This window comes from Colius striatus, chromosome 3 (assembly GCF_028858725.1).
Source record: "Colius striatus isolate bColStr4 chromosome 3, bColStr4.1.hap1, whole genome shotgun sequence".
Lineage (NCBI taxonomy): Eukaryota > Metazoa > Chordata > Aves > Coliiformes > Coliidae > Colius > Colius striatus.
In genome coordinates, this window is record NC_084761.1 from 50722496 (window position 1) to 50735667 (window position 13172).

The 13172-nt window shown below is 42.1% G+C and overlaps 1 protein-coding gene across 6 annotated transcripts in view; it reads left to right on the forward strand.

Moving 5' to 3' along the window:
- The first annotated feature begins 844 nt into the window (after positions 1-844).
- The window catches only part of FAM13A (family with sequence similarity 13 member A), a 130634-nt gene continuing 118306 nt past the window's right edge, over positions 845-13172 (forward strand). For 3 of the 6 annotated variants that reach the window (XM_061992402.1, XM_061992403.1, XM_061992404.1), the window contains exons 1-3: positions 877-903; positions 3522-3711; positions 6365-6574. In XM_061992402.1, coding sequence (XP_061848386.1) covers positions 877-903; positions 3522-3711; positions 6365-6574 — 427 coding nt within the window. Of the gene's footprint in view, positions 904-3521; positions 3712-6364; positions 6575-13172 lie in introns of those variants that run through there. The other 3 variants (XM_061992405.1, XM_061992401.1, XM_061992407.1) reach the window with 3 other exon arrangements.

Genomic DNA, 13172 nt, shown 5'->3' on the forward strand with positions numbered 1-13172 from the left:
ATCACAACTCCCCAGTTGTGTTTTGAAACATGCTTTAAATTTCCCAGACAAAGACTGCTTCCAGCCAGCAGTGACCAGGAGAGACACACTGGGGGAATGAATCGTTCTTTCCACTGCTGCTGGACATGACTGCTGGGAGCACCTCGCTGTGTGGGGTGTCCTCCTCCTCCCCTTGTCACTTTAACCTTTTGTGTATTTCACCGGCATCTCCCTAGATGGAAAATTTCAGGGGGTTATGTTTATACTGCCTCACACTTTCTAAACTCAAGCCAAGTATTGCAGCGTGTGGTGCCCTGCTGGGCCCTGGCATGTCTGGCTGTGCCATCGGAGGCTTCCTCGGCAGACGGGTTTGTTTTGCACCACTGCCTTAACCCCTTGCCATGCTGGCTGGCTCTGTTAACCTTTAAGCAGGTGAGGGCGAGCGAAGCTTGCAATTCTGGCCACAGCCCTGCTGATGCGACTTGGCTGAAAGTGGGTTTTGCAGTGACATTTTAAGTGGCGGCCCGGCTCTGATGGAGCCCACACACAGAGGGGAATGCCTTCTTCTCCCGCTCAGCACCAAGAGGCGGCTGCCGGGCCCGGGGTCGCGGTGCTGCCGGGGGAGCGGGCGGACGGGCGGGCAGACGGGCGAACAGGCCTCGCCCTCCATGACCTGGAGAGCCTTCATGAGGCAGACCCCTTCTGGCCGCGCCTTCCCAGCGGCTGCCGCGGGAGGGGCAGGGGGCAGGCCCCGCTCCCCTCGCAGGCCGCGGGGGCGGGCCGGCGGGGCGGGCGGGAGCCTGGGGACGGGCCTCACGCCGTGCGGGGTCCGCCGAGGCCTCAGCGAAGGCGGGCACGTCGGGCGGGTGGCGGGAGGCGGCCCAGCAGCCGGCCGGCATGGGGGCCGGGGCGCTGGCCATACGCGTGAGTAGGGGCTGGGCCCGGGAGGCTGGGGACGGGGCCGGCGCTGCCAGGGGAGCGGCCGCGGAGCGCGACTGGGGAGCGAGGGGTGGCTGTTTGCCGGTGCTGCCTCCCGCCCGCCCTCCGCCGGGGTCCCTTGTGGGGTGGGGAGCGGGGGAGAGGCCAGCCTGGGCCTGATGTCTTGTGGCGAGCACTATCCTTCTTCCCTCTCGGTAGCTGCCCCCGCTTTGGGAAAGGTGAAGATTAAGAAAGGCGCTTCCAGGCTTCTTCTCTTTTTGCCTTTTCTTTCTTGTGTGTTTTATGGGGGTTTTTTTTGTTTTTTTTTAATCCAGCGAGGAACAGCGCTGCATCATTCCCTGTATTAAGGGTGCTGGATGAGCTGGAAAAGTGCCTCTCTGTGGCATATAAATAGCTTTTCTGAACTCCAGTCGTGTTGCCTGGGTAGCAGGGTCGTGCAGAGATGATTGAGTTGCTTTTTCCAGTCATGGTGATCAGTAACAGTTGCATTACTATTTGGACAAATTTTCCATGTGTAAAACCAGATCTTCCACCTAGAAGATCATATAACATTGAACTCCCTGTTTCGGAGCTGTTCAAGGGAGTGATTTCATTTCCATTTTGGTTAGATGCATATTTTGGAAAATTATTTTTTCTTCTTAGTTAGCACACCCTCTCCAGATCCTGAAACAAGCTCATAAATTTCCTCTGTTGTTACCATGGATGTGGGAAATGTCTCTTGATTTTTTTTCAAATTTAAATCGTGAGTTTCCTCAAGTAAATCCATCTCCCTGACTCGGGTTTTCAAACGCTGAAACGGAAACAGGCTGGAAACCTGTAACTGAGGGAGATTGTGAGGCTAATTGGAAGCCTTATTTGGAAAAACTCTGAGCATCACAGCTGCTCAGAAACTGCTCAAAGGATTTTTTCTGTCTTACATTACTTTCCCTTGACACATGTCTGCCTCGAGTGAAAATCATATATTATTCAATTAATTGTGAATGGGAACATCTCTTTTTAAAAGAGATGTGATATTTTAAGTCAGTCAAATTTTAGTTCAAACACTGATATATGTACTTCTTATTCTAAATATTTATAAAGTGGTCACAATAATGGAGGTTTTATTTACGTCTTGCAGTTCTGTTTAACAGATTGACATTTATACTAGCAACGTCTTTCCAAAAGATCAAATAAAGGCTGCATAGGACCTGGGACTATAGAAAACTCGTGTGCTCTAAATCGCTGTGTTTAATGGGGAAGAACACAGCCAAATGAGTGAACTGCCAGATAATTTCATATATGAAAAAAGGGCAGTCATGTATAGTAACTTTTTTGTTGTTTACAGACTGCAGTAAAAATATTGTCTAGTAAATGAAGAGATTTCAATGAGTTGTTTAGAATAAAAGATGTATACCTGGCTAAAATCTGACTTAAAACAGTCAAGCACTAAGACTTAGGCATGAGTCTGAGCACTTCTTTGTGTTACCATACATTATTGTCTATGTATAAGGCTTCTACTACCTGTTTGTTACAACACAGTACAAGTTCATTTTTAAGCATCATACTAGTGATGGACTTCTTAAATAAATGGAACTCCATGTTAGCAGTGATTCCTGGTTCCTGCAATGTGATGGAAGAAACATGAGGAAATTCATCAACCGAGTTACTCTATTTTTCCTTTTTTGAACAAGTGAGGCAAGTTTACTGAGTGGCGCTGTGCTTGTCTGTATTAGTGAGATAATGCTTGTGTATGGAAATCACAACTGTGCTGGATGATGCTGCTGTTCTGCCTTGTGCTGTCTTTCCAAATGTGCAACACTGTGCTCCTTTAGATTTCTACTTATTATTAATCCAAAAATAGAATCCTGTTTTATGTTTATCCTTTGGGGTTTCTTGGCTATGCTCTCATGTTTTCACTGTCACTGCAACTCAAAATTTGTGAGAATGTTGTGCCTCCAGAAGATGTAGGATGTATGTAATGAAGGGCTTATTGTGGCATGGGTTTTCCAACCCCCTTGTTGTGTGTGATTAGATTACACAGTCTCTTTCTAACCTTAAAACCTCAGTAATTAAATATAAGACTTAACGAATACTAAGCATAACATAAAATCTTTCAGAAAGATTCATCTCACCTGATAGTTGCCAAAATGAATCCCTAGGGAACAGCATCTGGAAAAAGGGTGCAGTGAACCTTCCCCAGAGTACTCTCGCAGACTCCAGCAGGCATTCTGGAGATAAGCTGAACTACTGGTGGTGCACTGGGATTTTTTGTGTTGTATCCAGCTGCTTTTGTAACCCATGTGAACTCTGTGAGTTACAGCAGCCATCTCCTGCAAATCCCAATGTCTTGTTACTCTAGTAGCAAGCTTGCATACAAGTGTGTCTCCTTTATCTTAACAGCTGACTACTTACGCTCTATTGCTGTTAGTTGCTCTTCTAGCTTTTTCTCTGCTCATCTCTATTTTCCCATCTCACAGAGATTTTCTTGTAAATTAAAAGGAAGTAAGACCAAAACCTTATTCTGGAGCACAGAAGCTGGTTTTGATGGATGTGCCTATGTTGTGACTATGCAACCTTCTGCTGCAAAGGTGACTAATGCACTTTTTTTCCTCTACTGCGTTAAGCAGAGCAAATCAGCTGTGAGGTTGAAGGAGGACATGAAAAAGATAGCCACCCTTCCACTGAACAAGCAGAGGGACACAACCTGTCCAAAGGTGTTTGGTGTGAGTCTTCTGGAACTCCAGCAGCAGGGACTGAGCAAGAATGGCATCCCAATAATCGTGTGGAATATAGTCGAGTACCTCACCCAGCATGGTAAGCTTAATGGAGTCACTTTTGCTTAGTAGCACTCTTTATGTAAGACTCTTCAAAGAGAGAAATCTGTCCTTTTTGTGATACAGAGGCTGAATAAGGTTGCAGCATGAACCACAGGCAAAGAATATTACTGTACGTGGTTTGCTTCCTTTTTTTTATTCCTGTGTTGATTCTGAACTTACTTTTTAATATGTTTGTAAAGGTATTATGAACGAGCACACTCTTATAAAAAAGCTATTAGGTTTATAAATGGAATGTGTTTTATTTGGGAAGGTTTGTGTCATTTTCTAGTGGCAGAACATTTGTCTTTAACACTTTCTGATACTGAGAAGACATAAGTATCTATATAGAGACATTCACACACACGCTCTCCATCAGAGAACATTACCAATTCTTACAGATTTTCAGATAGAATCCAGTTATTATTAATCCCCTCAAGGAAGTAACTTCTTAAATTCTTAACTTCTCTTTTTATTTATTTAATGGAACCATAGTTCCTGTTGTTGAAATTAATCTCTTTGCAGAAATCTAGAGCACAATTGGCGCACAGATTTATTCTGCGGCAGTTCTTCAGCAATGAAAAATATTTTGTGGAAGTAATTTCATCTTGTAAGAAGCTGCATCTGGTTTTACCCTAAGTATTTCTTTTAGCTGCTCAGTAATGAAAATCTAAGGCAGAGCCTTAGATTCCATGTCTAAATCTTGATAGACCCTTAGAAGCTAGGAAATGCAAATATGGCTTGAAAGTTAGTTTAGCTTAAGGCACAGTGCCAATTTAAGACATGATCCTACCTTTGAAACATGATCCTACCTTTACACAGCAGCATCTTACTTGTTCTACTTCAACTTACCTTAAAGTGGTCTGCTAGAACACTGAAAAAGCAAGGATGGAAAAGGTTTTTGGATCCTTTAGGGTTTAATCAAAACCAAAAGCTGACAACCACTCTTGACTGTAAGTTGTGGACTGTGTTCTGTGTTCCCCAAAAAGATTGGGATGCCACATGACTGGCCCAAATATGAACTAAACAAGCCAAGTCCTCTGCTCTGCAGCAAGGTTAGCCTGGCTTCTGAATGTCAAGGTGATTATTCAGCCTCAATAAAGGTACAGTCCATTCTCTTTTCTCAAAAGTGCAAGCAAGATCTCAAAGATGCCGTCTTAACATGAGAAGTTCTTGACGCGGGTGTCCTCTGCCTGCCTAAGGTTTGTTTTGTGAATTAATGGTGAAGTTAACTGTGAAGACATTTCTAACAGAGGACCAGGTATGAATTCAAACTATTTAGAGGCAGAATGTTCCGTAAGTCTTGCTTGCTATTTGTTCATTATTGTCTTACAAGTACTATTCTGCAAAGATAGGATTTTTTTTTAAGCAAGAACATTTCAGAGTCTCTCTTCTAGCTGATGGGGAACTGACTACCCATTTGGAAAAGCTGAGCTGACTGTTGGGCAGCTACATGTTTTAACTAAATTTGCATTAAGCTGCCCATTTTCAATTTTATAGGTGAAGCCAAGTTTTCCTATGCTGAATTCAGTAGTATCTGCTTACTGTTGCCAGTATGTTCTAGCCTCTCTTTATTTCCACAAATGACCAAGGAAGAGGAAAGGAAGTTTTTCTTATGGAAACTCTGTCCTTTCCTCACTTAGTGCTGCAGAAATGAAAGTCATTCTTGGTATGTAGTTTTTCTGCTGCCCGCAAGATGGCAGTACAGCAATGCCACACAATAATGCATTTTGTTGTGATTACAGGAAGATCTGTAAGCAGTATCTTATATTAGTCAAGTAAAATTCTTGAGTGCTTGTCCATTTTAATTTTTTTTCCCTTTACTAGACCAATTTTCCTTCTGGTCTAATAAAAGAGATTATTTTTCTCTACAAACTCTGCTGCATCAGTATTGTTTTCTTTGGCTGGAAGTGTTCTGTCAGACTGCTGTTTTGTGGTATCCACTCTGAACTGATGAAAAACATCTATATTTTGATCCTTTCAGTGTTATGTTTCTGAAGAGGAATAAGCAGGTCTATAGACACAGTATTATAAAAAGTAGAATTTTTGTGGTCAGAGTGTCCTAGAGAACAATTTAGAGAGTTCAATTTTAAGCACTTTACTGAAGGTTTCGAATGTCAGCATATGCCTAGAAAGGGATGTTTGATACAGCGTGATTCATCTGATTTCCCTGGTGGAAATCTCTTTTGTTCTGCATCGCCTTCACTGGATGTGGAGGGTCTGGCCCAAAGTGATTGATACCTTTTATTTTTAATTGTGAAATACTCTGGGCTTTGGGCCAATACACATTTGCTCACAGAGACTTGTGCTACTGTAAAGTTGCAATGCTCATTATGGAGTCACTGTTGCAGTCTGCACATAGGGAGATGTTTTTACTTCATGATAATCACATGCAAAGGTAGCAAGTTTTGTGGATTCTAAGAGTATCCCAGGCCTCAAGATATGGTCATTAGTATTTGTTAATTATCACAATCTAATTACTTGTCTGGAGAGGGTTTCTTGGGGGGAAATACCATCTCTTTTTTTAAACCGTGCTATATTAATTACCCTTCTTTTTATTACTACAAGTGCATTATTCACACTAGAACATCATTTCCTCATGTCATTGGGATATCTTAGTTCAGATCCATCTCATATGCCATATATGATTACAGGTATGACACAAGAAGGCCTCTTCAGAGTAAACGGCAGCATGAAAATGGTAGAACAGTTGCGTCTGCAATATGAGCGTGGAGAAGAGGTGGAACTTGTTAAAGATGGTGATGTGTACTCAGCAGCCAGTCTCTTGAAATTATTTTTGAGAGAGTTACCAGATGGGATTATCACCTCTGCCTTACATCCCAGGTTCATTCAACTTTACCAGGGTAAGTGAGAGAGAAAATCTCCATCTTTCAATGCACTTTCTTTCTGGGTAATTGGTTATACAGTGAGCATAACCTTCTCTGGGTGTGTTATGCAGTGAGCATAACCAATAATCTGGTTTTTAGTTTACCTACTTTGTTCTGCATTTCCTTCGATTTAAGTTCTCACCTGCTCTCAGAGCACTCACAGATGTGCAGTTCTGTTACAAGAGACAGAAAATTTTTTCTTATGTGTTTTGGTAAAGTCTGGACTATTGGCACATATGACAGTATTAGAAAAACTGAAATGAGCAGCTAGCTTCTTTGTAAGCTTGTAGGCAATAGCTGTAGTCTCTTTAAGACACCATTTGCCTCTGTTCTGACAGGGTGATTTCTGGCAATTTTATTCTAATGGACTCTGAAAAGCTGTATCAACTTCATCTGCTGATCTAATTGAATATTTATTGGGCCCAAAGCATATGTCATCTAAGTTTCAAAATCTCACTAAGTAATGTGATTGCCCATCAAAAAATGAGATCGTTTGTGGAGCCTTTACCTTTTATTCCCAGTAATAGCACACAACCTGGAAGACTTTTTTTTCTTTGTGATTTGTTTTTTTCCCCTTAGAGTGGTGGATCAACCATAAAAAAGAACATCACTTCTGCTTCAAAAAGTTGAAACTTGCACAACTGTCTGTCAAATGATTCATCAGTCTAATTCATTTGTATTAGACAGTTTGTGTTGTTATATGGAAAAGGTGGTGATCATCCCTCTTTCTTGACTGTCTGGGTCAGTGACAGTTCTTTTCTCTTGCTGCAGACAGTTGATTCCTCTTCCTACTATCTTCTGAAGAAGCTGCAAAGTGGGTAACTGTTACTAGAGATATGTTCTTTGCAGTAAAGCAGGTGGATGTGATACGTGATACAGAGAAGGGATGTGTGTTCCGACATGCATCCCCAGTGGAGGATGGTGTAGAGTTCTTGCACACTGCCCTGAGGTCTCCCTTCCACTTTTCATACCTGCAGTGGATGTCAAGTTTAGCCATTGCTTGAAGGAAGGAGAACATGACCATGTCTCTTCCTTATTTCTTGTTTGGGGCTGCAGAGATTGTTGGACTAGATGATCTTTAGAGGTCCGTTCCAACCCCTACCATTCTACAATTCTATGAGGGTGCTCTGTGCCTTCCCTTGAGTGCAGACATTTCAGCTGTAATCAGGTTGTATGTGGAGAATGTAAAATACCTTCCTTATTTAGCAAAGTTGTCTGGGGCCTAAGGAACAGGGTTCAGGAAATGTTGTGTAGGAAGGTGCAGTTTTAGAAAGTCCCTTTTTTCTGGTCATGGCAGTGGTTTCTTGTGGGTCTTTTAGATTTCACCAGGTCTGATGCATGAGCTGTATTTAATTGTGTTCTTTCTCATAAACCACCACTGAAGTGGAAATTTTGTTTAAGTTGCACCTTTGCTGTTCTACATCCCTGTCCCCACAAAGGTCACGTTGGTGTTGATACAACTGGAACTACCGATGTAGTTTGTGAACAATGCTCTTTGCATTTCTTGTGGGAAGCAGAAACAAAGTAGACTTTCTACCAAATCCCCTCAGTACTTTCTATGAAAATGAGATAGATATCCTTACCTAGCAGACTTACCCACCGAGCTTTCTTGCTTCAAAAAATAAATTACTGGTCTGGCTTATGAACCGAGTTCTGCGAAAGTCAGCCCAACTGTGACCTTTTTTTCATGGCTGACTAAGTTTACCCATATTGCACGATAAGTTCCAGTTATAGTGTCATTATAATTTTGTTTAGGAAAACAAATCTTACTTGAAATATGCTGCTGTGGAAAGGGAAGGCTTTTGTACATTTAAAGAAAAGTGAGGTTTTTTCCATGTCCTAGAAAATATGGAGTACGTGAGTTTCTGTGAAAGGCACTGATGACTTTCATTGAGTCCAGATTAGTTTGAGTGGTAAATGGGCCTTGATTTACAATTAAATGATCAACCAGCTATGCAGGAGTGGAGCAGTTATCTGTTCACTTATCAAAGTATGTTCAAGGGTGTTTGTTGCAAAATGGTATCAAGAGAGCATGTGCCTGGGTGTTCTTTTTGCCTACTCTGAAGAAAGTAGGTCAAGCTGTTTCTGAGCTAACAGGTTATTAAAAAATAACTTTTAATCGGGAGTCCCTTTGCTGCCTGACTACAGTGAAGGCAATTACAAGCTCTCTTAAAATCTGTTCTTCTCCTGTTGAAACTTTGCATGAAAAATGTTCTTTAGGTTTACATTAGAGTTCCTTTGAATTATTTTCAGGGATTGGTGTCAGTGTTTTTTAAGCCAGCTGAGATCTTGGCCTGAGAATAGCACACAATTACTTTACTTCCTAGAAAAATTGTTCAGGAGTGTTTCTTCTGGTTCAAAATAGCTAGACTGAAATTCTACCTGTAGCTGTAACCATTTTTAATTCCAGGTATAATCTCTGCTACTAAACCAAAGAGTAAATATCTTCCCTTCTATGAAAAAGAGAGAACCTGACCCCTTGGCAGTCTGGGAAGTCTGTACAGCTGGCTTAGCATGCTATCTGCAGCCTGTGCAATGTTGTGTGAAACTGAGCTTTGCTACCAAATCCTGATGCACTGCTGTTTACAGAAATACTCGGTTTACCTCCAAGACTATGCAGTTCCAGAAAACATCACATAGTATAACCTAAAGGCTGTTTGTGTCCCGATGTTCTCTCTCTGCTCTTGGAGAAGGGCAATGGGAGCTGAGAAGGGCCTTCCTCTGTAAATGATGTTGATCAGAGTTGTGTTGCCATAAACACAGTTAGTGTTCTTTGTGTTGGATGGTCTCCTCGGAGCACTTGACAAAAATGAAGACTGCTCCTTGCAGGGAGTCCTAGGGTAAAAAATGTCCATCAAAACCTTTTTTGTGTCTGAGACCACTGCAGAGCAAAGCTGTACTTGCCCATGCAAAATGGTCCATGCTTACAGAGCAGAGAAAGTTTCTTTCAGAAACCTCAGCTGGAAGAAATCAGCAGCTCTCATATAGCAATGCCTGCTTGAGCTCATTTATTCCTTCTAGTTTCTCATTCATTATCTTTTACATCATGACCACTGATCTTAAGTCATTTGTACATACTAGGAAATGTATGTACAGCTCTTATCCCCTTTCACAGGTCACTGCTTTCAGCAAGGCAGGTTGCTATTGTACTTCTCCTTTTCAGCATCCAGAAAGCTTTTCCCTCATGTGATTTTCTTTTTTTGTCATTGTTGTTGCATTCCCTACTTCCTTTGGTACTCAGTCAAATTAAGTCGAATGCTATTTGATCACTCTTTGACTTCTTGACATTGCAGACAGCCCAGAGAATTTTTATTTTTCAGTGGGCAGCAGCTAGATGCAAGTTCTGTCCCACACACCTCCTCCTGTTCACAGCCTATCACAACTGGCAAGGTTTTGCCTCATGCCAGGGAACAGACCTGCCAGTTTCGGTGGGAGGTGGTGGAAGGGAAGGAGCAGCTCCCTTCTGGATCAATGAGTCAGTTCAAGCAACACTTAATAGCCAGCAGCTGTCTGAGTTACATTTACAAGCAGAACCAAAAATATAGGTTGTGTTGGAGGATTTGAGAGGTTAAATTTCAACCTCAACAGCAACTGTGAAAATGAATAAATGAGTGTGAAAATAGATGAGAGCCGACCCTTTAACCGTGGTAACTGCAGCAGTACAGCAAATCAGATTCACTAGATGTCTCTCGTTCTCCAGACACCTGTGGCATAATTCTAACCTTTACCTTTGGATTTTATTGTCATTTTGGTGTTATCGGGACCAGTTTCAAACTAGAGAAATGACTTCTGTTTTCTACATACAGAAGATGTTTGTTAAGCAGTAAAAAATCTTGGAACTGGATTTCTTATGCAGATGACGACACTCAGCAGAACTGCAAAAGAAGTAAGTGTTCTGCTCCCAGTATGTCAGAATGAAGCATAAGTAGAGCACTGCAAAGTGTCATAGTCCTGCAGACTGAGGGATCTCAAGTTGGATTGTGATGACAGCCTTCTTATGATGAGGACTTCCAGCATTTCTGCTACTGATGGCAACAAGGTGTGATTTTTTTTTTTTTTTAATTTTTTTTTTCCTCCTGTGAGGCAGGATGGTGTCTGAAGCAGATTGCTTCAGAAAGAGACTGGAGTCCCACTTCCTGTGGATTGTGGAGGTGGAAAAAATTGCTTTGGTTCCTCCAAATGCCCGGTGGGTGCAGTGATCCTGCAACATACAGCCTGCTGCCTGTGTGCCGACGATTAACTTCCCAAGACTTGTTGACAGCTACAGACAGATGCAAGCTTTTCTGTCTGCTCCCCAAGCTCGTAGCATGCAAGGCAGCTCAAAGCTATGAAGACATGGTGGCACGACTCTGAGCCTTGACTCTTCCTTACCTCACAGCAGAGATGATTAGCTAGGGCATGGCACTGTGCTGATATGGTTTCAGTGCTTCCAGGCTGGAGTTTTTTTGGGGTCAGGTCATTTGAGACATGGTGAAAACAATTACACGTGGCTGTCTGCAGACATCCATACCTTTAGTGATGTTCAGGCAGCATGCTCTGCAGGGAGAAGGAGTTAGCATGAAGAGAGATGAATTGGGGAACTAGATCATGTCAGTAGCATGTCATAGAAACCCAGTGTATTCAGAAATAGGATGAACTATTGGAGAATATGCCCCTCATTGTGATCTGTGGATGTATACTGAAATGAGACAGAAAACACCCTTGCAAATGTTTCTGTGCCTCCTACATTGTTGAGGCTCCTGTTTCTAGTTAATTAACATTTTTAGAGAGATTGTCTGTCATTTTTAGTTGTCTTATCCCTCAGTAGCTAGCCCATAGCTCAGCTATGAGGTACCACACTGCCCTTGCTGGCTTCTTTGACCCTCTGCCTGTGTTGCATTGTGTTCTTTGTCCTCTGCTGCTGAGCCTAGAAATGGCCTGAAGCTGCTGGTTTTGTCCCCTTCCTCAGCCCAGAAACCACCATGTCATCCCTGGTTTCAACCTTTTCCTGGCTGCTCATTTAGCTAGGCTTCCCTGACAGACCTTTCCAGGCGTGCCATCTGTTTCACATGGCTTCTGCCAGGTTCCCAAAATAAAAAAAGTGAATGCATTTATATCTGTTGAGCATACCTTCCCCTTAGTCTTCATTCTTCTTCTACTCCTTTCTTTTGCTCTGTGCTGTATTGTCCAAAATTTTCAGCAGAACTTCATGTGCCATGCTCAAAAATCATGTGTATTTGTATCTGGGCAGATCTGGAAATATGGCTTTGATACAGGTTCCTGAATTGCCTTTGAAAATCTGTCACTCTGCTGTTTCCATTATAGACAAGCTCCTTTGTCTCATTTCAGGATACTGCAGAGACAGAGACATAGCTTCGTGCCGCTTTCTTTAATCTGACTGAATAAGAAAGACTGTGTTGGTAGTCTTGACTTCCATGGAACAGTTTGTACTTCACAGAATTAGGCATGTGCATAAGTTTAGGGCTTTAGTACATTTGAAGCTTGTCTGAATGGTGACATAAACAACTCTGGTGCTCTAATGTTTCTCTGATGGTCAGTACCAGCTGAGTAAACCATAGTGATTGACTTTGAAGTAAGCTGACAAATTGTGTAGCAGGTGGACAGAAGGAGGGGGAATGCTCCAAGAAATTGATTGTAGTGACTCAAGACTATTTTTGCTCTCTAATAAAGTTGAAAATCTGTCTTATTTGAAGTAATATGGTCATGGATAGCAGAGGAACACTTGTCCTGACAAATATACAAAGTGCATAGAATACTGTGTATGCATGAATGTTTCTAAATCCATCTTGAATTGTAATAGTAATTTTTTAAAAATAAAGCTAAAATCCACAAAGTAAGTGTCAGCAGCAGGAGAATTAACAAAATAGGTTTGATTTTGGGATTGTATTGGGAGAAAGGCTTGAATTCCTTCCCTTCCTCTTTCCACCAGAAAAGGAGTGAGGAGAGCCATATTTTTTCTCCCATTTGACAAGGACAAGGAATTTCATGGCTCAATAAATGGGGTTTGCTGCCTCTTGTTATTCAGAGTCTGTGTCCTTCAATTAGGGTAATTTCTCAAGATCTTATATCTCCGTTCTTGAAAGTACAGAAATGAACAAAGGTTTGGCTGTGCCCAGCGATAAGCATCACTGATGTTGGTCCACACCACGTAATATATCATGGTTAATGAACAGGGACATTCTACCTGCCAAATACAACCAATGCCACAAGGCCAATTGCTTTGTTTGTTGTCAGAGTACAAGCCTGTGTTCAGAATGTTTCATAGAGGTTATTAACATCTCTCTGGATTGGAAGGGATGGAAAATCCTTCAGTAAATGGAAGAGAACTCGTCAGTCTAAAGCCCCAGTGGGAGACTGAGAGAGGCCATCAGTTCTCAAGGGCGTTGCCTAATGAGGTGGTAGAGTGTTGGTGGTGGAAGAGATGTGGTTTTTCTGAGAGATGGCTTTAAAGGGCTTTCCTTACCATAACTGCAAGCAATTTATAGTAGAAAACAGTATGTGCTAGTTCTTTTGTTATCTGAGAAGTATATTAGGAGGTGAATTTTAATGTTCTGGCTATGTGGGAGTTAGTTAC